The sequence below is a fragment of the Drosophila tropicalis genome, unplaced genomic scaffold (genome assembly GCF_018151085.1).
Source record: "Drosophila tropicalis isolate 14030-0801.00 unplaced genomic scaffold, ASM1815108v1 contig_859, whole genome shotgun sequence".
Taxonomy (NCBI): domain Eukaryota; kingdom Metazoa; phylum Arthropoda; class Insecta; order Diptera; family Drosophilidae; genus Drosophila; species Drosophila tropicalis.
In genome coordinates, this window is record NW_027173353.1 from 5,215,435 (window position 1) to 5,238,134 (window position 22,700).

Genomic DNA, 22,700 nt, shown 5'->3' on the forward strand with positions numbered 1-22,700 from the left:
AGAAACTCAACATAAATTAGCCTTTTTTATGCTGGAAAAGTTTGTCTCATTCTGAAAGTAGAATATATTCTGGGAAATGGAATAACTTGAAGCCTTTAAAGTTAAACAAGTATTTGTATTAAGTTGCATTAAAGTTGTGGTCCAATTTTCAATGTTTCAAGTTGAAATTATTAACTTTGTGGATTAAAATTTCATGTGCTTTGTTTAGTATTGAGCAAAATCTTTTGTTGGTTAAATTTAATTCTAGCTTAAAATGTCATTAAACAACTTAGCAAAAACGAAATTTTCTATTTAGCAAATTAAAAATTCATTAATTTTTTAGTATACTTAATTAAGTCAGCATTCCATCAGCTACCAAATGAGTGGTGCGCTCGGACAATTTCCATACGCCCCATTGTCCCAATTGCATATCCAATTCCCGTTACCACATTGAAACCATTATTTATGCACATTTATAGAGATTTATTGGTCAGGGCGTCGTCCATTTGCGGGCTAATTAGTCTGTTTAGTTCAGTTGCCTAACTTAGTCAGTACACTGGTGTTTGGGTCCTGATAAAGCACCAGGACCTGTCCTAAACACAACAACAAAAAAATGGCATAGCGACATCAGCCGCGAGCCGCATCATCGACGCCGGCGTTGTCAGTGCACAATGTAAATGATTTATTATCTTCGTTCTCCTCGATAAGCAAACATTAAACAAACAAAACCAAAAACTATTATCGGGCTAATGAGGGTCAACACAAGGACCAAGCGAAACCGATCCGAACCAGCCTCATGTGGCTGTGATGCCACAGGCTAATGACCAAAAGCGGATTTCGCAATGCGCTGGCATTTCTTTCCCTTTCTCTCTCTCTTTATAAATATATTTACAAAAGAGTATGTATATATATATATATATATATAGGTTTGTACAATTCTTGCTCAATCATAAATAACAACAAAGCTGCGCCAAATAAAAATGAAAAAGAAAATAAACCCCTAAAAAAGTCGTTTGAGCAACCTTTTTTATACCACTTACAAATTAAGTCAAAGGGTATATTAAAGTGACAGAGAAAGCGTTTAATGTGCATTTCTGATTTGACTTATTGGTCAAGTCGTTGTTAATATAGATAATGGACTTATAACTCAAGTCAACAGATAGAAGTTTGAACAATCGAATTCTCAGCCGGAGTAGCAAGACCAGCATACAGGGTATTCTCAATTCGTCGATTCAATGCAATTGAAAAGTTTTTATTTTTTATTTTTGCTATTTTTTTTTTGTATATGCCCAGTTAATGCGACAATATAAAATTTAATTTTGCGTAATTAATGTCGCAGGGCGAAAGTAGCGCACAAAAACAGCTACAACAAATAAACATGACCGAAAGAAAATTCATTAATATGATTTAGGCCCCTCGGGCAGAGTACAAAAATAACAATAACAACAACCCAAGATGGGCAATGGCAACTGGATATACCCAAGCCAACTTGTTTATGTGTTTGTTTGGGTCGCTTAGGCCATGCATGACTGATTTTTTTTGTATATTCGAAAGAGAAAACCGAAATAAAAAGGCATGGAGGAAAACCCTTTTTCGCCAAAAGGAGTGTGAAACAAACAAGGCAAAAAAGAACACAAACTTTAACAAAGTTTTGTCCTTGACAGTGGGTCAAAATTGATGTGGCATAAATCTTGTGGATTCATAATGCAAACAAGTACCTATCGTTTCGTGTTATGATAATACAACGGATATTTGAAATTATAAATTTATTTTTCTTATAAACTTTATTTATTACTCAGTTTATATCGTTCTCTCTTTGTTGAGTGTGCTAATATTAGCTTATCTCATCTTCTTTAATATTAAATTTAAATACACATTTAATTATAATATTATTACGTGTTAACCTTAGGGACAGAGATGCAGATAGATAGCAAAAATTCTCATCAATGGGGGGTAAAAACAATTTTCGGCACATGCCAAACGGCCATCCACCAGAAACTAGACCGCAAGTTTTACAAACGTGTGTTATTGTGGTATATTTATGTGTGTGTGTGTGTGTGTGTGTGTGTGCAGCTATCTATTGGGCCAACTATTGCCTGCCATGACCAGCTCGCTCATTTCTCCCAGCACCCAACTCTCCATCCCGTTCACACTATATCACACCGACTTGTCCGTCTTGTTTATTTGTATTTGCTGCGGTGAGGGATTTATGGCCGAAGCCGTTGAACTCGATCCTTTGAATGCCGTGCAGTGCCATGCTCCTCCAAAGTGGGTGGTGGGAGGGATGTAGAGACATGAAGAGATGGCATGGCACACCAATATGCCAAAGCCACGCATATGCCGCCTAAGCCACTCACATTTGGCTCAACTCAACCATCGGTTAGGTTGTTTGACATTTGCTGTTGGGCTAAAGCGGCGTATACGCAATTTTAGACTTTTAAAGTCTTTGAGCTTTGACCATTTGACTGGATGTTGTTTTTGGATTTTTCTCCTTCTTTTTTGGTCTTTTTTTTGACTCAAATCTATTTATAATTTTTCATTTTTCCACAACTTGACCTTTTTTTTGTTGTGTTTTGTTTTGTTGTGCTGTGTGTCGTAAAAATTGTTGGATTTCTGTTGTTGTTATTGTTACATATATTTTTATGACCCCAAAATGTTGGCACGTACCATCCACAACAACAAGAACAACCCCAGCAATAGCAATTTCTTCTAATACTATAACCAATATAAATGTCATTTATGTTTCGGACACTTTTTTCGTTTGAAGCGAAGCGAGCGAGAGGAGGCCAAAAGGAAGGAAACATGAGAACCCTTAGTGTGGAAAAAACTGTCATGGTCAGTGATACAACAACAACAACAACAGCAACAACAACCGCAGCAACCGTTAGAGCAATTTTAGGAGCAGGAGAAGAATAGGATGAACTAACATATACCAACAAAATACATGTGCACTTGACACAGGACACGGTAGAAGTGAGGAATGCCGAGGGGAGTTGGAGATAGGATGGTGAAAAGTGTGAGTGTGATAAGCATCACAAACATTCTACTTTATAAAATGATAGCTCCACTTAGTAGCACTTGAGGATATGCAAAAGCTTTGAGCACTTCCGCATACCAGAGAGAGAAAGAGATCGAGGGAGAGGAAGACAGACATAGACAGTTAGGAGGTTGAAGTATATGAGATACGACAAGAACATCCGTAGAATCGATATGTGAGTGTGTGTGTTGTGTGAACTATTGTCAGTAGGCAGAGTGTGAGATAGTTGGGCGATTCAGGTTTTCAATTGTGTCATCAATAATCAGATTTGGCCTTGCAGTAGCTTGTCCCAAATTATTCAATTTAAATTTATGTATACACTGAGGAAGTTTAGAATTTCTATTACCCATTTATGCATATAATTTACCTCTTTAGGTATATTTTAAGGTACATAATGTGTTTTCTTTTTATTGGCATTAATCTCAAATGCTTGTTTAAACGGTTTTCTGTTACCTAACCAATAAACTTGAATTTATATTGGCAATTTGGTGTCTGGTCCACAATAATGATGGGGAAGTTTCGGTTTAAGTTGTTTATGTTACGCATAAGTTACAAAAAGGACAGTCCAATCTGTTATGGTTTACTGCTTTGTCCTAACTCAATGTCATCATTTGGGATAATTTGAGGTTTTTGCCTTGCAAATTAAATGAAAACTACTAATAAGTGATGGAATATCTTCTTTATTGTGCGGGGGATATCTTGTGCCACATAAGTAAGTGGCTCATCATCATCTCAGCTGGGTCGACCACCAAGTGGCTTCGCACTACTTACATTTGGTTCCAGCTCTTGATTCTCCTACTGCTACCGTCTTGGCAATAAAGGGCGGAAGGCGTCACTTTCAAAATGGCGTCATGCTGTTTTGAGATTTGTTCGACTTTCTCCCTTTACTTTTTATTATTTATGCTCCTTTCTCGCTGCTCTTATTATTGCATTAGCTTCCGCTTTTCCCTCTCTTCCGGCAGTTTCCTCCATATGGCACACACACACACACACATATATATATTTGTGTGTATGTACATATGTCGGTATATTGGTGGACTCATTTTGTATTACATTTTTTTCTTGTTATTCTTCATTTTATTATTATATGTATGAATTGTTGTTTTCTTATACTCATATATATTATTATGCATGTCGTGTGTACTGCCGCGTTGCAGGGCATAAAAATAATCAAAAAATCAGAAGGCCTACTAGCTTCCAAAGTGCCGACCATTGAGTTCCCTTACTATTTTTTACCTTTTCTATGAAACTGTTTGGACATTTCTTTCTACCCAGTTACAGAGATTTATGTTTGTAGATATCACATTTAACATACGACTACCCAATAAGATGAACTTTACTCCTTAAAGTGTGCACTTGGCTGGAAATTTTTAACTTTTTAACCTTATAACTTCAATATCGTCTAAAAATAATGTATGTTTCAAGCTTTTTTATAATGATTCACAGAAAATTCCAAAACTTCTTTATAAGTTTCAGAAAAACAGATTCTTTGACTGTTTATTGCATACTTTTGGGACACATTTCCCTAATTTCTCTCCCTCTAGATCGCCCTAATATATAAATTTCAGAAGGTTCTAACATTCTTGACATTTTCTAACTAAGTCGTTCCTAACACGAAATTATGATATTACACATTGCATTTTATGGCTAATACCCATATTTAACAATGAAATGAAAACAAAACAATTAGGTAGAAACTTCAACTAAATTTAAAATATATAAAACATTACAAAACATTTAAAATTTTAAGCAGTAAACAAAAACTCGACTTTTTGATACCAAAGTTAATGCAAGTTACTTTCTTCTAAGCATTGCAAACTGATTTACCAAAGCGAATGTACCCCCCATTAGAAGGGAACTAGAAAAAGAACAACAAGAAAAAGTACAAAGGGCAACAAAGCAAAAACAATATTTATTTATTCGCAACCCTTTGTGCTCCATGGAGCCTGCTGTTTAATATGCCATAAATATCGAAGCAATTTTCTTGGCCTTGTGACATCTTGTCCTTAAAAAGGGAAACACCAAACCCCCATCAAGAAGTGGCAAACCGAACTTCGAGACACGAAACTATTTAAAAACTTGACATTAATAAAACAAAACAAAAACCAAACCAACCAAAACAAAATATAACTAATGCCTAAATCACACGATTCATTTTTTATTCCCTGCCGTCAAAAAGTTTTGTATACCTCGTACAACAAGGGTTAAGAGGGTATACTAAGACTGTCTAAATATTTGGCAAGAGTTGGGAAGAAAAATCTTGAAAAGTTTTTATCAGTAAAAGTCCACAAATTCTATCTTTTTATAATCTTCTAGGCAAATCAAGTAGAAGTTTTTATCACCGGGTATTTCATAGTCGTCAATGTGAAGAGCTGTCTGTTCTGGTTTATCATGAATTTTGATTTATTTTTAGTGCCAAACCAAACTGGCATGCGAAATATGGCGGCATTAATGCTTTGGTTTCTTTGCTTTTTGTTCGACACATAGAAATAAACCGAAACGAAAGCAATTTGTTGGTCGAGTTGGTAAAAGAAACATAAAAAATATATGTTTCTGTGTCTGTCATTCAGTTTTATGCTGTCAACGATGTGATACATAACACAGTACTTTAATGTTCCCAGATGAGGCTTAAATTTAATTACAAGAGAGGAGTGACTGCTAAATGAATAAACTAGTTTTTATTGGCTTCTGGTGAATAGATTATGGTGTGCCTTTTGTCACTTGATGTTATGCCATTATTAACTTTGATTGATAAATTCATGAAGGAGTATTAATAACGCTCACAATTGGCGGCAATTTCAAATTTTCCAAAATAAATTTTCCCTGTTTTTCCACATACTTGCCTAGAGTCAGAGATTTTTCCCTCTGTCTGACAACTACCCAACGACAGATGGTGCTAATGAGAATTTTCACAATAGGAATCTAAATGATTTGAAAAACCCAAAAATTGAAACCAAACAAACACATATGGGAGGAAAATAATTGAATATATTTAATGAATAACAAAATTTATTTAAATACATATTTTAGATGGCAACTGGTTTTAGTTCTTGCAGTTTCATTAATAATATCTCGAATTTTGCGCCATTAATGTTTTGTTTTGTTTTGACTTACATCATAATTTGGAATTACGAATTCGGACTACCAACAAAACCAACCATCAGCCAAATTGTTCGTTCAATAATTTCTAGACTAAGAAACCTTCCGATTCCGCCAGGGGAAACGAGACGTAATTTGCATGGGCCAGCATATTTTAAGTGTCCACTCAGCGCATATCAATTAAGGCATATACACATTGGCGCAAGGGCTGAGATATACGGAATAAACAATGGAGCAACTGTGCCAGGTAGCTGCACATTTTTGCCAACTGCTTTGACCCAAGGTGCTGTTCGAAATCTCGATCTTATCGGTAGACTCAAACTCCCACAAAACAAAAAAATACGAACGCCTTTAATTTTCATTTCGAACAATCGAATCGATGGTTAAAAGGCGCTACCCGAACACAATGTCGAATCAGTTTGACGCTGAAGTTACCCTTGTAGGGACGTAGGTTTTTGTGGCTTCACGCTGGGATGCAGAGACTGCCCGAGATAGTTAGGCAACAGCCGTGCGGCCTAGTGCGATGGCTAACGCACCTGCTCAAGGTCTGGTTATTAAGGATTTTTCACATAGAATTTAAGAATGGCAGCAGCAACATAGGGGAAACAGGTGAAACAAAATATGTGGACATACCCAGAGTCAAGGAGTTGCCCTTAGTGGGCACACTTTTGGATTTAATAGCCGCTGGTGGAGCTCCACAGTGAGTAGATTTGTTTAAATTGTAGTGGCACAACACTTTAGCAGATCGATTTCCATTTCATAGTCTGCATAAGTACATCGATGCCCGACATCGTCAATATGGTCCGATCTTTCGCGAACGATTGGGCGGCGGCTCTCAGGATGCTGTATTTGTCGCTTCAGCAAATCTCATGCGAAGTGTCTTTCTTCACGAGGGTCAATATCCACAGCATCCGCTGCCAGATGCTTGGACATTATACAATCAGCTTCATGATTGTCAACGTGGTTTGTTCTTTATGTAAGCAGAGAGTATTTTGCATTGTAAATTCGTTGTATTAATCCATATCAAATGAGACAGGGAGGGCGTTGAATGGCTGCACAATAGGCGTATACTCAATCGTCTGCTTCTCAACGGCAATTTGAACTGGATGGATGTGCATATTGAGAGCTGTACGCATCAATTAGTGGAAAAGTGGAGAGCCAATACGCAGCCCAACGTCATCTATGAATTGCCCCAGCTGGAGCAACAATTATATCGCTGGTCCATTGAAGGTAAGATGAAAGGCCACAGATTATATATAGAAGTAACATCGCTCCTCTCATTGCAGTCCTCTGCTGCATCATGTTCGGCACTAATGTTCTTCGTTGTCCCAAAATTCAATCAATCTTGGATGAGTTCACTCAAATCGTACACAAAGTCTTCGAGCATAGCTCTAGACTGATGACATTTCCACCTAGATTGGCCCAGATCCTTCGATTGCGAATCTGGCGAGACTTTGAGCGAAATGTAGACGAGGTTCTACGACAAGCGTCCTTAATAATTGAGCTCTGTATGCGCGATCTGGATGAGCAAGAGGAGACACTTTTCCACAAGCTACAGTCCGCTGATGTCCCGGGCGAGATGATCAAACGTATATTTGTAGATCTGGTGATAGCAGCAGGTGACACGGTGTGGCAGCAGTAAAACATCTAAACCATCTTGATTATCAGCAATCGGCTGTAATTCTCCTTTTCTGTTTATGCATTTGCCAATAGACCGCCTTTAGCAGCCAATGGGCCTTGTACGTCCTATCTACGGAGCCGGAGTTGCAGAAACGTCTAGCTCAGGAGCAGTCGGCCAGTGAATCCCAGCTATTGCATGGCCTTATTAAAGAGTCGCTGCGTCTTTATCCTGTAGCCCCCTTTATAGGACGGTATTTACCGCAGGATTCCCAATTGGGTTGTTATTTCATAGAAAAGGATGTGAGTAGGATTCAACGAAATCTCGGGTTATTTAAAATAAGATTTAACCTTATCCTATTACAGACCATGGTGCTGCTCTCTTTATATACCGCCGGACGCGATGCATCACATTTTGAGCAGCCGCAGCTAATTCTACCCGAACGATGGTTCCTAGGTAAGTCGGAGCAAGTGCATCAGGCTCATGCCAGTTTGCCATTTGCAATTGGTCAACGGTCCTGCATAGGGCGACGTGTGGCCCTCAAGCAGTTGCACTCGTTGCTCGGAAAATGTGCAAATCAATTTCAGATGCACTGCCTCAACGAACAACCCGTGGACTGTATACTGCGCATGGTCACTGTGCCCGATCAGCAACTGCGCATATCCGTACAGTCGCGATCAAGCTAATACACATAACGATAGACTTTGCTTAGACGTATTTGTAGTCCTTTTTTTAGTTTTATACAAAAAACAATATAAATTTCACAATTATTAAAAAATAGATTCTTTCCTTAAAATGTTATGAAATCAAAGCAAGGAACAAGTTGGAAACTACAAAAATCAAGCACAAGCAAAAGAATCCAATCAGCGATGAGCCCCAGTAAAATTTTCCCACAAGCATGGCAAAGCCCACCAGGAAACCCATTTGTACTGAGGCCAAGGGTCGCAGACAAAGTCGAGGAGGCAAGTCCTTTTTACAAATCTCTACATTTCCACACTGCTTAGCAAACCATTGCTCAGTCATGGGCGCATACAGTAATTTACGTGTCAATTTTCCAAAGTAATCCTTTCGTAAGTAATATGCTTGAAATTGAGTTCCATACTGCGGAAAAAGAGAAGAGGATGTAGTATACTCCAAAATCCACTTCGGTTAGAAATCTATGCCGCTTACCTTTTCATTCATTTTTTCCGATATCATATGCAGCAGTCTAACCACTGGCTTTATCTCATTTTTCTGTATGGGTAAGAGGGCAGGATCAACAACTTGCTCAAAATTAGAAGCATTCAATGACATTTGATGAGGCGTTAATTTTGAGGTATCTAACGAATCGCTGCTATCGAAGAAGCTAAACTTCTTGGGCGATTCCAAAGGTGGTGGACTTCTAGGCTGCTCCACTGGCAATGTTTCTTGCATTGACAAATTAGAAGGATTTATCTGTGAAAAAAAAAAATATAATTCAGAATAACGTGAAATGGATCATTGATTTGTCATCTTACACCAAAAGTTCGACAAAAGGCATCGATGCTCTGTCGCAACATCTCGGGAATACGGCTAAGTTCACGTAGCATTAGTTCATCTTGCGTAGACTCGCCCATCAATTTGTTGAAAAAATTCTTGAGAAATCCTTCGGAACGTTGTCGTTCGCTAATCTCTTTGCGCAGTGAACAAATATTACTAAGTACCGAATTTCTGGCCATACTTATAACAAAGAGGAAACCCTCGATTTGCATTATCATTGACTCGCTAAACAGTTTTGGTATATTTGAACTGCACATCGGGTTCCATTGGGCATTGAATGAGTTTGATTTGCTGAAAGGATTAATTCGGTTATGAATCGTCTTTTAAGAAATACTTGAATTGTCTCACTTCATTATGTTCACTTGACGTTGGGGTGAATCAAAGCCATAAGCATTGCCCGAATGCAAACGCTCAAAACGCTGGAGACGCTCCACCAGCTCTGGCTGGTTGAATGTCTTGGCCAGACGAAGTAACATCTGGGCATTACGATAAACTGTATAATCCAGCCTCTCAAATCGGGGCAATAATTGCATAAAAATGTGTGTATATACAATTAGATTTTCTATAATAAAGCCATCAAAGAGATTGGTTATGGGTGGATCATACGACCTACCACCACTGTAAAAAGGGGGGAGAGAGATAGTTAGAGAATGTTTATGTTTATGATTTTAAAAGTAATCTCTTACACTTGGTTGTTGGCCGCTATCAGAGTATAACGCCAGGGTTGTATATAACTTAGCCAGAGCTCCAAGACAACTGTCAGAGAGCTATCCAAAGGCCACCGATCAATCAGACCACAGAGAAAGGCATATATCCTGGACCTAACCATACCCAGAGAGACCTTTCGAAGTGAGTTTAACGAGGTGAGATCATGTGGCGAGGCATTGGCAAAGAAATGAATTTGTTTGCAAAGCGTTCGCACACCACGCACAAAGTCACTGCTAGGCAGATAGTGCTCCGATTCCACGTCATACCGCAACCAAATGTCCACAAAGAAATGCAACACCGACTCGGAGCGCCAGGTATAGGCACGCGAAGTTGCACCGCTGCTTGACTGAGGCGAAGTGTTTCCAACACCACTTCCTCCTCCATTCGAATTGCCTCCACCATTTCGATAGGAGCTTGGTATCTTAAGATATCGTGGCTGACGCTGAGGCTGCAATGACTGAGCCGGCAGAGGTTGAACAGTCTTGACTGGGCCACAGAAATTGGCCGGCTCTATAATGGCGTCTGGATAGGGGGTTAGAAAATTATTCAAATATTCCTCCACCAATTGATGGTAAACAGTCTTGGTGCGTCCATTGTGTATCTGCATGGCAATGGGATTAATGGAGTGCAGCGGATTCAACGCATACAACACAAAATGGAAAATGAAAAAGTCAAAAGCATTCAGCGACAGCGAAACCACTTGATGCCTGAAGGTGTCAATGTTAATAAGATCTGCATAAAACATGGGATTCTGGCCCGCCTGTAGCATGCTAACGAATTTCCTCTGAAAATTTGAAAGCAAGACATATGGTTAAGATGCTATCACTGGCGTGGCTGTATCTTACGGGCAATAGGTTAACATCCAATTCAAATTTGGTGGCATCATTCAATATCTTGTGGCACATGTGCATCCAAGGACCACGCACTCCAAAGAACTGCTGCAGAATGTAGAAATAATGTGCCGAATTCTCCATAGTTGTTGTCCTCAATCCCCAGCCTATGGGATTGCCATTGATACCAAATATGGAGTGAACTATGTGCGGGTAGACTGTCTGTATTTGCCGCCCAGTGCAGCTGTCAAAGAGAATAGTCAGTTCATGGACTCTTTCCAGCAGCGGCATGCCCAGCACCATAAGGACGCGACTCTGCAGAGATTCAAATGATTGTATTTCAAAATGACCAAATAACCGTAATGCGTCTTACGCTTAAGTTTTCCGACGGCATTGTCTGGGCCATTTTCTTTGACGGCGCGTGCTTTTTGTGTTTCTGTGTGATATAAACAATAATAATTTTTAAACGCTGTGAAATTTTGCAAAACAACAGCGTTGCCAGATGTCCGAGGTGGCATCCCTACCATTGGCGCTTAACAGTGCTACCATCTCTATAAAACTGCCCATCACTAGAAAAAACAGACCGGCTGTAATTGTTGTTTTCGCGGATTATTTTTGTGTGTTTTTCTTATTATTTTGCTAAATATTTAACTTAAAAATGAAGCGTCGAAGTCAAACAGCTGCAGCACAGTCCAAGGAGGCCAATAAGAAGTTCAAGGACAAGGCGGGATCCCTTACACTAGATCAGTTTAGCTCGGATGTCATTTGGCAGGTGAGACCGGGAAAACGTTTACAATTTACATTCGACTTATTCTATTCTTCTTGTTTCTTTAGCTGGCGTCTCAGTATTGGTCACCGGACACAAAGTCGGAGCATTTGCCATACAATCCATCTATAATAGAACGCATATACAATGACGAAATTTCAAATAGCAAACACAGTGCCAGACGAATCAACATGCTGGAATTCAGTCAGTATTTGGAACAGTTTTTGTGGCCAAATTACAAGCGAGAGACAGCTAGTCATGCTCACCTCATGTCGATTGTAATAATGGCAAATGAGAAGTTTCGTGAACGTGTGGAAGTGTGGAATGTGTTTGAACAGTTGCCCGAGGAATATCCGGCGTTCTTTCGTCATGTCCTGGAGTCATGTCTGCCCAGCAAGGTGGACTCCAAAAAGAAGCAGGCCAGCAGTACGCTGAGGGAACGCACAGCCTTGCTAATGTTTCTCAATCATTGCTTCAATAGCATGGAAATCGGATTGTGCCGCGATCAGGCCAAGCGTCTGGTTTCCCTAACCATGTGGCATTGCCTTCAGCCAAGTGAGTTTGAATAAAAGTCAATTTACATCAGGAAACTAATTTTCTATATAAATTTTAGAACGTCGCGAGCAAGAGCTGAAGGATGTGCCAGAGTGGCGAAAATACTGGAAACGCTTGCAAAAGAAGGATAAAGACCTTAAACCGGAAATTCTCTGGGAGCGCCATTTCATGCAGAATTTAATAATCGATTTTTTACACATACTTGAAACGATTCCCCTGGAGGGCGAGATCAATCCAAATGTGGTCCACTATTGCGAACGTTTTCTCGAGTTCATCATTGATCTGGAAGCGTTGCTACCCACCCGTCGGTTCTTCAACACAGTCCTGGATGATTGCCATTTGATTGTGCGCGCTCTGCTATCGCCGCTGGTGCAACGCGAGGAGGGTAAACTCTTTGGCCAGGTGAGTGAGTGTTGTCAGACTTATTAGTTCGATATATTTTTTGTTTTTTAAATAAGTTTTAAGTACAATTCTCAATGTTTAACATTGTTAAACTAAAACACTTAGCAAAGCTAAAGCTTATATCTAGGTTTAATAGATTAGGTTATATGTAGATATGTCAATAGTCGTTGCCGTTCATATAGTGCAACTCATCACCCCAGTCATTTGCCGATGGTGGCTCATTGTAGCAACAGGTTTTCCTTAGCAGAAATGTGACGTGACGCTGCCGCAATACACAAATGTAGAGCAAAAGAGGAGCCTGCAGGGCATTAACAATAATATAGGCATACATGAGGCCATCGAGCTCTAGCCAGGTCATTAAATGAAACAACCAAACCACTGACATGACCAAAAACATCAACGAGAACATGATGAAACTAAGTCAAACGAGAGAAGAATAAAAATAGCCATTAATAAGAATAATTTAGGCTTCTTTTGTATACTCACTTTGCCTTCAGTTTGTGGGCGATGCGTCCATAGACTGTCCGCCGATTTATTAACTTGCTTGTCGTCACGAAGAAGAATATGTTTATCAATATCGTGCAGGCGATTGGAGCAAAGAATATGCACATGGCCAACAGACCTATTGTCTGCTGCTCGGCCACCATGTGCTCCTGTTTATACAGATCCACATCAAGAAAGAAATGTGCAAAGACCGCCAATGCGGCCATGATCCCAGCACAACTCCAAGCGTAGGCCGAGTAATAACAATATTTCCGACCATCAGTTACTCTTAGAAATACATTTCGCGAGCGGAATGTTTTCCAAATGTAGAATCCGAAACTATTTAACCAAACAAAGGCTGCCAATTGGCTGGAACTTAGGATAATGTCGGCCACAATGAAGCTCACATGACTGGAGAACATGGTGAAGATCCGCACCAGGTCTGAGGCCTGGCTGATCATCAGGCACATGGCAATTGTTGTCACAATGTTACCAACCAGATCTCTGCTAAGGAAAGCCAAATTATTATATGAGATAATCAAATTAACTCCAAGACTCACCTCAATGTGGGTAATATGAAATAGACAATGGCTATGACCAGCAAAATGATCAATGAGATTATATGAAAAATGGGATCAAGTATTTTCATAAGAACAAAATGCCAATCGTCCCATTCCATCTCCAATGCTTTGGGCACACAAATCTTTGCAAATAATATCTCTTTACTATGATTTTTTGCCTCAACCTGCAAAAGAAACCACAAAACGATAGATTTGAAGTGTGAGGTTTAAATTGAATTCCATTATGTACCTTATCCAGACAGTATTGTCCTGGCTCCAAATCATATTTAGTCTCGCTGATTTCTCCCTCCACATTTGATAGAGTTCGTGTGTAATGCCTCAGTTTGCCATTGTCCAACAGTTGCAATCTGTCGCTGCTATCATCCTTGCCATTATCATATATATCCCAAATTTGTAGAGAACCACAATTTGGCAAGCCAATGACAAATTTATATTGCACATTGGCAATATCTTTACCATCTAAACTAACGAATTTCGGTTGAAATTGATCTGAAACCAAAATAAATCAAGTAAATCAACACAGAGTAAAGTTGGAGATCGACATTTCACTTGTATGTACTTGAATTTCACAATCATTTCATTTATTTAGCATGGCGAATTGTTGCTATTATTGTTTTGATTCACTGCGGCTTTTAAAGATTAAGAAAACGAGTCATTATTATGTTTCACAGACTAAACAAATAAATCACAGGAAATCTGTTGGAATGCTTTGATCTTGAAAACTATAATGGTGCTGCCCCTTTTTCCTTTATCTTGAATAACTTCAAGTGGCTACTTCGAGGGGAAAGTAGCGTACCTTCCATCCCTTTCTCATAAATCTCATAAATATGTAGCATCATAATCAACGGTTGAGAACACTTTTGTTCCACCGATAGCTAATAAATGGGCCATAAAATATGGGCCATATGCATATGTGTAAAATCCATAGAGTTCAATGGCCAACACCATCGAATTGGCCAGTGTCACGCATGGCATTCGATTGTGATTGCGTTGGCATGCCAACTCCAAAACTAGGAAGCTACACTCCTCCGCTCACACTCTTCTTACCCGTCTCATTGACCAGCTGACATGCATTTTCCACTTGGATTTCAAATTTCTCGCAGCATTTATTCACTCGCACCAGATTGTTTGGATCCACAGATGATGAAGGCGATCCAACAGAATTGCCAAGATGAGCAGCTGTTGGACCACAGCAGCACAATAGCAGTGTTAATACAATGCACCAGACCGAGCAGACGGAGCAGCTGCTTCTACTTTTTGCACATTGCGCCAGTTTTGCTTTTGATGATGAGTTGGAAAAACGCGCGCCAAGCGTTTTTGTTTTAATGACGAGCATCTTTTGATCGCTCACTCACAACAGATACAGATACAAAGTTGTGGTTGTAGTTGTTGCTGGCCAATAAATGCGTCATCAAGGTAGTTCAGTTTAGTTGCGTCAGTCTGATGCCGGTTTTGAGCCAAGATCATGACTGGCATAGCAAACGAATTGAGACTAAAGAAAAGTCAACACTTTTTTCTTTCCTCCTAGTGTTTGGAATTTTCAATTCAATAAATGAAACATTTCACTTGATTTCATTCAATTAAACACAATAATTTGGCTCGACGGCTAAAACTAGCTATAACACACAACTGGCGAAACCAAGCGACGATACTCAACTGAACGGAACAGAACTGACTCTGAGTCCAGGGAACGAGCTCTTAACTTCTAGTCACTAACAGTAGAGAGGCGTCAGAGAGAAAGGCCATAGAGAGAGAGAGAGAGAGAGAGGGAGTGTGAGAGAGGAGAACCAAGTGAATGAGGGAGCAGACCAAGTGGAGAGTTGACTCACACACACAGAGACACACATGCGAGATACACCACCATCAACGGCGGATGAAGCGAAGGGAAAAATTTAAAGCAGGGCTTTGAGAATGTTTAAATTTTCTTTGTGTTCCTCTCGTGGTTCAAACGGAAATTATCAATTGGGACAAGAGGCAGGCAGCCAGCCGGCTTGTTTGTTTGTTTTCTGTTATTTCTGAGATGCATGAATGGTTGGTTGCCCCTCTGATGATGATGATGATGGTGATGTCGCAGATGATATGATAAGACTTCCTCCAACCATCCCACGCTGTCCCCGTTTTGGAACAAAGCGTGTGCCCAGTATCGTTCCTTTCACCAGGCACTTGTCAGCACATTCGAGGGGATTCAACCGAGGGAATGTTGACGCCTGCCCCTTGTCGTATCACACCCTTTGAAACGTTTGAGGAAACATGTATATAAAAATAACTATATACATACATATATCTAAAATCAAAACAATTGTCAATTGTGTTTATAGTTAGTTACATTATACGTATATCCTTCAACTAACCTTAAACCAAAACCAATCCCAGCTGACCTTATTAGGTTTCATATCTCTCATTCTCTCTGCTTGTCCAATAAGGACATTTGTTACGCTCTCTCGCTAAATTAGCCTGTTACTTATTTCTCTCTCTCTCTCACACGTTTACCTGCATTACTCTTGACTTGGAGGTTCAAGTTAGAGGTTGCCAGCTTGTAGACTTACTAGAAATACTAACTCACGCACGAAACAAGGTAAACTTACCAAAAATGATGACGTATTCAACTTAAAGAGATAAACCGGCTCAAAAAAGAGAAGATCTGAGAGAGAGAGAGAGAGAGAATGGGAGAGAATATTGTAGAATTCTCGACAGGTAGGAAAAAACAAACAAACACGTTCCATTCGTTGCACGCCAATGCGGAACTAGACAGGAGCGGTTCAGTCAATTTGTAGAAAATGTGGATTTTATATGTATTTTACGATCCTTTTGCAGCTCTTGGACATGTTAAATTTCTACACTCGCTTCGAGATCAACGACGTCACTGGCAATTCCCTCACAGATCACGACATGACCCAATTGCACTATAAGAAGATCACCTCACTGCAGCGAGCGGTCTTTGCCAAGTTTCCCAGTCTTCGGGTCTTTGCTCTATCGAATGTGGCCACCGTGGATAACCGTGTGTCACTGGAGAAACATTTTGGTGCCCTGGATGCGGAGGGTTTGAAGCAAATTGCCACTTTCCTGAACTTGGTGCCCGATGAAATAGTGGAGCCCTTTCAATGGCATCGCCTAGATGAACAATTTCTGCGGGAATTGTTGATAACGCGCCATGAGAAACGTTGCTCACAACTGGAGGCCCTCAACGAGATGCCCTTGTATCCCACAGAGCAAATCATTTGGGATGAGAATATTGTACCCTCGGACTATTACACCGGCGACAGTTGTCTGGCTCTGCCCAAACTCAATTTGCAGTTTCTGACACTGCACGACTATTTGCTCCGTAATTTTAACCTGTTCCGCCTAGAGTCCACCTATGAAATACGTCAGGATATTGAGGATGCAGTAAGTCGCATGTTACCATGGCAATCTGAAGATGGAGATGTTGTATTTGGTGGCTGGGCACGGATGGCTTTGCCTATAGCTAGCTTTGCCGTTGTCGAGGTGGCCAAACCGCATCTGGGCGAGAAGAAGCCTTCGCGGGTTAGAGCAGATGTCGGCGTAACATTGTCAGTGCGTCGCGAGATCAAGGAAGAGTGGGAGAATTTGAGGAAACACGATGTCTGCTTCCTTATCACTGTTAAGCCAACTCAACCCTTTGGAACCAAATACAATTCTCGTGAGCCGTTCATCCCGCAAGTGGGCTTGGTCAGTGTGCGAGGATGCGAAGTGGAAGGCATGTTAGATGCCAACGGTCGTGTAATTGAAGATGGACCCGAACCACGTCAGCCATTGCCGGGCGAGCAGCGATCCTATCGTGTGTGGTTGGATTCGAATCAGTATCGTCTCGACATGGATGAGTTGCAGGATGTAAGTAGCCATTGATTTAGATGGGGTTAGCTAATTGATTCCCTTCTTTTTTTTTCATAGGGGGCCGACGATGTCTATGAAAGTTTCAACATTCTGATGCGTCGCAAGCCCAAGGAAAACAATTTTAAGGCAGTGCTGGAGACCATACGTCATCTGATGAACACCGAATGTGTGGTGCCGCCTTGGCTGCATGACATTCTCCTGGGATATGGTGATCCCGCTGCAGCCCACTACAGCAATATGCCCAATCAGGAGCGCAGTCTGGAGTTCAATGACACGTTCTTGGATTATCAACACCTAAAGGACAGTTTTCCCAACTATGAGCTAAAGTGTGATGAAGAAAGTCCATTGCCCCCGTATCGTCTGATCTTTGAAGACGTGCCCGAGCAACGGGACAGCGATTTAGAGGAAGATGACAATGGAGATAAGCAGATGATATCGGCTATTAGCAAATCGATTCAAGTGCAACCATACAAATATGAAGCGAGAGGCCCATATCCCAGCGATAAGCCCAAAGAGTAAGAATTAAATTAGTTATTGAATGCAATCTCTTTTCTAATCTCTGTTTTTGACAGGAATTCTATACGCTTCACGCCTACACAAGTGGAGGCTATACGGGCGGGCATGCAACCTGGCTTGACACTGGTTGTTGGTCCTCCAGGCACCGGCAAGACCGATGTCGCCGTTCAAATCATATCGAATATCTATCACAATCAACCTCAGCAGCGTACGCTTATTGTTACCCATTCCAATCAGGCTCTGAATCAATTATTCGAAAAGATTATGGCCTTGGACATTGATGAGCGGCATCTACTGCGTCTCGGTCATGGCGAGGAAGCGTTGGAGACCGAAAAGGACTACAGTCGTTATGGGCGAGTGAATTATGTTTTAGCCAAGCGAATGGATCTGCTGAATCAAGTGCAACAGCTGCAAGAAGCCCTCGGAGTGAGCGGGGACAATGCTTATACGTGTGAGACAGCTGGCTACTTTTATCTTTACAATGTGATGGCCCGTTGGGAGAAGTTCCAGAGCCAAATTAATGCACACAGGGACGAATCGGATCTGAACAAACTGAGTGAACTATTTGAAACGGGATTCCCCTTTAGTAAGTTCTTTGCCGATGCACCGCAGCCCCTTTTCAAAGTTGGCAAACCCTTTGATGAACTGATGACCATTGCCCAGTCAAATTTCCGTTATATATCCGATATATTTACGGAACTGGAAGAGTTTCGGGCCTTTGAACTATTACGCACGGGCTTGGATCGCTCAAAGTATTTGCTGGTAAAGGAGGCAAAAATTATTGCCATGACCTGTACACATGCCGCCCTCAAGCGCAAAGAGCTGGTGAATTTGGGCTTCCGCTACGACAATATCCTAATGGAGGAATCCGCCCAGATCCTAGAGATTGAGACATTTATTCCCCTGCTATTGCAGAATCCTCTGGACGGTCTGAACCGTCTCAAACGTTGGATTATGATCGGAGATCATCATCAGCTGCCGCCTGTCATTAAGAACATGGCCTTTCAGAAGTACTCGAATATGGAGCAAAGTCTGTTTACGCGCTTGGTGCGTCTAGGTGTGCCCACTGTAGACTTGGATGGTCAGGGTCGTGCCCGTGCGAGCATCTGTTCATTGTACAAATGGCGATACAAGAAACTAGAGGATCTTCAGCACATATTTGAGCGCGATGAGTATAAGAGGGCAAATGCCGGCATCGTTCATGACTATCAGCTAATTAATGTGGAGGATTTCAAGGGAGTGGGCGAAAGCGAACCGAATCCATATTTCTATCAGAATCTGGCCGAAGCCGAATACATTGTGGCCATGTTTATGTACATGCGTCTTTTGGGATATCCGGCCAGCAAAATATCCATTCTCACAACCTACAATGGTCAAAAGCATCTGATCCGCGACGTTATAAATGCGCGCTGCGGCAATAATCCACTTATCGGCTGGCCCCACAAAATCACCACAGTGGACAAGTATCAGGGTCAGCAAAATGATTACATTCTGATCTCGCTGGTGCGCACCAAAGCTGTGGGTCATTTGCGGGATGTACGTCGTTTGGTAGTGGCCATGAGTCGAGCTCGACTTGGTCTCTATGTGTTTGGACGTGTTTCGCTCTTTAAGAATTGTCTAGAATTGCAGCAAACATTCAAAGTGGTAAGTACGGAGAGGAGAGAAAAAAGGGTGATAATAATTTGTTTTATTGCAGCTTACACAAAGGCCTCTACAACTGAGTCTGGTGCCAAGTGACAGTTATCCCACAGAACGCTTGGCCGGTGAGGCTGTACCCGAGGAATCTTGCCGAAGCATAGAAAACATGTCGGATATGGCCCAGTTTGTGTATGAACTCTACATGGCCAAAATGTCTGAGCTGAAAGGTAAAATACCTAGCGAGGAGGAATTAAGAGCCATGCGGCCACAGGATGACGATGAAGAGGATCCTGAAGTAGTGCCTCCGGTTGAGACTAACACCAGCGATGAGCCACCTCAAAAGCGGTTAGCCAAGGATAAAAAGAAGGGCGGCGATAATTCTGCCACATTTAAGCCAACACCCATACAGAATGAGATCAATGTAGATGAAGCTGAAATCGAGCAAAAGGAAGGACTTCATCAAAAAGACAAATCAGCCGACGAAACGACTGAGCCAACTGCTGAGGATAATCAATAATTTAAATTTAATTTCCAACAAATCATCAATTGACAAATCATGAAACAAAAGAAATGCATTACCACATTTTAATTACGACCACAATGTAATTACTTCTTAGGCGCTGTAATGCCCTCCAATTGGGCCTTAAGCTGGGCATTTGTCTTCTTTAAGAAAGTGATCTCCTCGGTGAATTTCTTCTCCTCGGATACACGCAACTCGGCATTTCTACGTTCGGCCTGTTCCTGTTTAAGCTTCATATCGGCTATAATCTCTTCCAGTGCCTCCTTGTCTAATTCCAAAGTCTTGACACGATCACGAAGCATTTCCTTTTCTTCGTGAGCCTGCAGAGCCTTGCGCATACCAAAGGCTACAGAGCTACAGTAAAGGGTTTCGTAAGCTTCCATTGACATGGCGATCTCGTCGCGAATTCGCAAAAGCAAAAGCCCACGCTCAGAGCAGTTAATGGTCACCTGACGTATAATTTCATCTGCAATTTAGTGTGGTCTCATAAAATAATATTCAAACTATTTCAGATTCGACCATCTTACCAAAGCATTGGGAATACAGTTCACGACGTACAGGACAAATGCCCGTCTCACGGGCTTGTGTCTGCTGCAAACGCGTATCCAGCATTTCCTGCAAATTGATGACATCCTGGCGTGTAGCTGGAGTACTAGACACAGATTGTTGCCACAATTGTCCATCCTCCTCCCAACAACGTGGCGGCAATATTGAATTTAATATCTCTTCAGTTTCTTTTTTGGTATCTAGTAAAGCGCCAGCAGTTTGGGGCCTTTTCATTTCCAGCTCCGTTAGCGGAGCTCCCTTCTTTTCAGGGTGTTTTACCACCAGGACGGGATTATTGTAGCGGACCAGGGTTTGAAACTGGCCCACACTGGTTATCTCCATATCTTCCATCTTGATTTGACTAATATTAATTAATTGCCAATCGGCGAACTAAAACAATTGCAAATCTTATTGTGTTTGTGTGTTTAATAATTTAGTATTTGATTTGATTGAAATATTGGAAATGCCTATGTTAGGGAAATTCAAACAAAAAGTCAAATAGGGTTGATATTGTTATTCTCCCAAGGTAGCAACAGACTACATAGTCTGGGAAACGCCGAAAGAGAGCTGAGCAACAAATATCAACAGGTTGTTAAGCAATTTCACCCTCGTCCTATTGGTAATGGCTTTTATTTTGGGAAAAGTCATAACCTTAGAATTTCTATTTCGGAACATATTTTTCTGATCTTTCAGAGTAAATATTTTTGTAAGAGAGTTAGTCATAGCAATCAATCAAAAGAAATGTTTATCAAAGAAGTCTTCATTTGAGAATACTGTTTTATATAATATTTACGTTTATTTATTATGATAAATGCAAACACAAATTGTAATGTCGATTGTGCTATTATTTGTTTGTCGTTTGAGCAATTTCAATTCAACTGTAAAAAAAATGAATTCGTTGCACTATTCCAATTCTCTCAACTAAAATTAATAAACTTAGGTATATGAGCAAGTTTGGCTAATTATACTATAAACTTAAAACTAAGTTAGCAGCAAAAAGGGAACTAAAAGTAATACGGAATTGGAAAAGCAAATAATTTAGTCTTCTTTTTTCTTGTTTCTTCTAGTAGAGCAAACTTAAAGGCAAATACAAAACTAATATCGCATAGTGGTTAAACTGTGTGGAGATGTAAATACATACATACAATACAATTTAGTAACTTCTTATATATTGTTTAAATTGATTACGGCTAGACATTGTCAATATATAATAATATATATATTATTGTCATTATTGATGCGGGACAAATTCCTCTATGGGGGTATTTTTCCATTTGTTTTCTTTTGTAAGTTCTCGGTTAGTTGTGTTCTAAATATTCGTTGGCATACAAGATACTACCACTATACATATATGTATACATATATATGGTATATATAGGCTATATTTAAATACGTGTGTAAGTTTGTGTATAATAATGTTGTCAAACTCAGGAAATGCAATAGATTAGATCAGGATTTGTCTAGACACACAGAATAGCTACTATATAATTTATACATTTGCTGATGCTAGAGGAATTTTGTTTCGATAATCTTAAATAAGCTCGGCTACGGCGTCGTCTCCATCTCGTATGGGAGCCTGAAATGTGGAGCCAGTAAACTCGTACAGCTGACAAAACAAACATGCGAAAAGTTAGTGATCCAAATATTTGACTTAGACAGATAAATGTAAACTTACCGATGGCGCTCGATTATTGCGTAATGTGGCATAGTCCGCGAAATCATTTGAATGCGGATCAATTCGTGCCAGCAGAAGGCCAGTTCCACTAACACCACCAGCGCTTACTCCACCAGTTCCACCGGCACCATTCCGTAGAGAACCGCCACCCGCTGAACTAAGACCGCCACCAGCTCCAATTCGATTTTGATTGTTTCTTGGCTGTATAGTGGCATATGTATTATCCACCGACTGGCCATGGTGATGGTGATGATGATGCACCTGCTCCAATGAGCTACGATGATCCAAATGGCCAGGTGCATCCGAATTGGAAATATGATCGGGTTCTGAGAAGACTTGCATGGTCAGCTCTTGTTCCTCGTAGAGCTTTAGTTTCC

The 22,700-nt window shown here is 40.6% G+C and overlaps 6 protein-coding genes across 10 annotated transcripts in view; 2 read left to right on the top strand and 4 right to left on the bottom strand.

Moving 5' to 3' along the window:
• The first annotated feature begins 6,544 nt into the window (after nt 1-6,544).
• On the top strand, nt 6,545-8,448 carry sad (Cytochrome P450 family protein sad). 2 transcript variants are annotated; one of them, XM_068298231.1, is made up of 6 exons: nt 6,545-6,815; nt 6,879-7,091; nt 7,152-7,345; nt 7,402-7,742; nt 7,829-8,035; nt 8,099-8,448. In XM_068298231.1, the coding sequence occupies exons 1-6, from the start codon at nt 6,589-6,591 to the stop codon at nt 8,417-8,419; spliced, it is 1,503 nt and encodes a 500-aa protein (XP_068154332.1). In that variant the 5' UTR covers nt 6,545-6,588; the 3' UTR covers nt 8,420-8,448. The 2 variants fall into 2 exon arrangements, with proteins under 2 accessions (XP_068154332.1, XP_068154333.1); XM_068298232.1 differs by lacking the exon at nt 8,099-8,448 and having other exon boundaries at nt 7,402-7,734; nt 7,829-7,969.
• A 44-nt stretch (nt 8,449-8,492) lies between these two features.
• Nucleotides 8,493-11,304, bottom strand: LOC137583267 (sphingomyelin phosphodiesterase 4). Its single transcript, XM_068298230.1, has 7 exons — nt 11,163-11,304; nt 10,805-11,104; nt 9,938-10,743; nt 9,600-9,869; nt 9,230-9,542; nt 8,904-9,167; nt 8,493-8,834 (listed from the first exon to the last, which is right to left on the bottom strand). The coding sequence occupies exons 1-7, from the start codon at nt 11,193-11,195 to the stop codon at nt 8,532-8,534; spliced, it is 2,289 nt and encodes a 762-aa protein (XP_068154331.1). The 5' UTR covers nt 11,196-11,304; the 3' UTR covers nt 8,493-8,531.
• A 43-nt stretch (nt 11,305-11,347) lies between these two features.
• LOC137583266 (RNA helicase aquarius) lies at nt 11,348-20,177 on the top strand. The gene is made up of 7 exons (XM_068298229.1): nt 11,348-11,561; nt 11,624-12,110; nt 12,169-12,512; nt 16,391-17,425; nt 17,486-17,943; nt 18,001-19,588; nt 19,641-20,177. The coding sequence occupies exons 1-7, from the start codon at nt 11,448-11,450 to the stop codon at nt 20,097-20,099; spliced, it is 4,485 nt and encodes a 1,494-aa protein (XP_068154330.1). The 5' UTR covers nt 11,348-11,447; the 3' UTR covers nt 20,100-20,177.
• Nucleotides 12,524-15,215, bottom strand: mthl5 (G-protein coupled receptor Mth-like 5). 2 transcript variants are annotated; one of them, XM_068298235.1, is made up of 5 exons: nt 14,624-15,215; nt 13,806-14,065; nt 13,556-13,740; nt 12,999-13,499; nt 12,524-12,928 (listed from the first exon to the last, which is right to left on the bottom strand). In XM_068298235.1, the coding sequence occupies exons 1-5, from the start codon at nt 14,910-14,912 to the stop codon at nt 12,670-12,672; spliced, it is 1,494 nt and encodes a 497-aa protein (XP_068154336.1). In that variant the 5' UTR covers nt 14,913-15,215; the 3' UTR covers nt 12,524-12,669. The 2 variants fall into 2 exon arrangements, with proteins under 2 accessions (XP_068154336.1, XP_068154335.1); XM_068298234.1 differs by having other exon boundaries at nt 12,999-13,502.
• On the bottom strand, nt 20,081-21,119 carry Dnali1 (Putative inner dynein arm light chain, axonemal Dnali1). The gene is made up of 2 exons (XM_068298236.1): nt 20,630-21,119; nt 20,081-20,568 (listed from the first exon to the last, which is right to left on the bottom strand). The coding sequence occupies exons 1-2, from the start codon at nt 20,997-20,999 to the stop codon at nt 20,189-20,191; spliced, it is 750 nt and encodes a 249-aa protein (XP_068154337.1). The 5' UTR covers nt 21,000-21,119; the 3' UTR covers nt 20,081-20,188.
• A 300-nt stretch (nt 21,120-21,419) lies between these two features.
• Cad87A (cadherin-87A) overlaps nt 21,420-22,700 on the bottom strand; it is a 51,668-nt gene continuing 50,387 nt past the window's right edge. For all 3 annotated transcript variants that reach the window (XM_068296188.1, XM_068296187.1, XM_068296186.1), the window contains 2 exons: nt 22,324-22,699; nt 21,420-22,254 (listed from right to left, as the gene is read on the bottom strand). In XM_068296188.1, the coding sequence (XP_068152289.1) occupies nt 22,180-22,254; nt 22,324-22,699 (451 nt within the window). In that variant the 3' untranslated portion in view covers nt 21,420-22,179. The remainder of the gene's footprint in view (nt 22,255-22,323; nt 22,700) is intronic.

Bases quoted from the DNA above. Each gene is read 5' to 3' on its own strand.
- Dnali1 (XM_068298236.1), bottom strand. From the start codon at position 20,999: ATGGAAGATATGGAGATAACCAGTGTGGGCCAGTTTCAAACCCTGGTC. The intron at 20,569-20,629 runs GTAAGATGGTCG...ACTAAATTGCAG, and splicing joins ACTGTATTCCCAATGCTTTG to ATGAAATTATACGTCAGGTG.
- sad (XM_068298231.1), top strand. From the start codon at position 6,589: ATGCAGAGACTGCCCGAGATAGTTAGGCAACAGCCGTGCGGCCTAGTG. The intron at 6,816-6,878 runs GTGAGTAGATTT...TCCATTTCATAG, and splicing joins GCCGCTGGTGGAGCTCCACA to TCTGCATAAGTACATCGATG. The intron at 7,092-7,151 runs GTAAGCAGAGAG...CAAATGAGACAG, and splicing joins CAACGTGGTTTGTTCTTTAT to GGAGGGCGTTGAATGGCTGC.
- LOC137583267 (XM_068298230.1), bottom strand. From the start codon at position 11,195: ATGGCCCAGACAATGCCGTCGGAAAACTTAAGC. The intron at 11,105-11,162 runs GTAAGACGCATT...GAATCTCTGCAG, and splicing joins TGCCGTCGGAAAACTTAAGC to AGTCGCGTCCTTATGGTGCT. The intron at 9,168-9,229 runs GTAAGATGACAA...TTTTTTTCACAG, and splicing joins CCTTTTGTCGAACTTTTGGT to ATAAATCCTTCTAATTTGTC.
- mthl5 (XM_068298234.1), bottom strand. From the start codon at position 14,912: ATGCTCGTCATTAAAACAAAAACGCTTGGCGCGCGTTTTTCCAACTCA. The intron at 14,066-14,623 runs GTAAGAAGAGTG...TTTTGGTTTCAG, and splicing joins TCAGCTGGTCAATGAGACGG to ATCAATTTCAACCGAAATTC. The intron at 13,741-13,805 runs GTACATAATGGA...TTTCTTTTGCAG, and splicing joins GACAATACTGTCTGGATAAG to GTTGAGGCAAAAAATCATAG.
- LOC137583266 (XM_068298229.1), top strand. From the start codon at position 11,448: ATGAAGCGTCGAAGTCAAACAGCTGCAGCACAGTCCAAGGAGGCCAAT. The intron at 17,944-18,000 runs GTAAGAATTAAA...TGTTTTTGACAG, and splicing joins CCCAGCGATAAGCCCAAAGA to GAATTCTATACGCTTCACGC. The intron at 19,589-19,640 runs GTAAGTACGGAG...GTTTTATTGCAG, and splicing joins TGCAGCAAACATTCAAAGTG to CTTACACAAAGGCCTCTACA.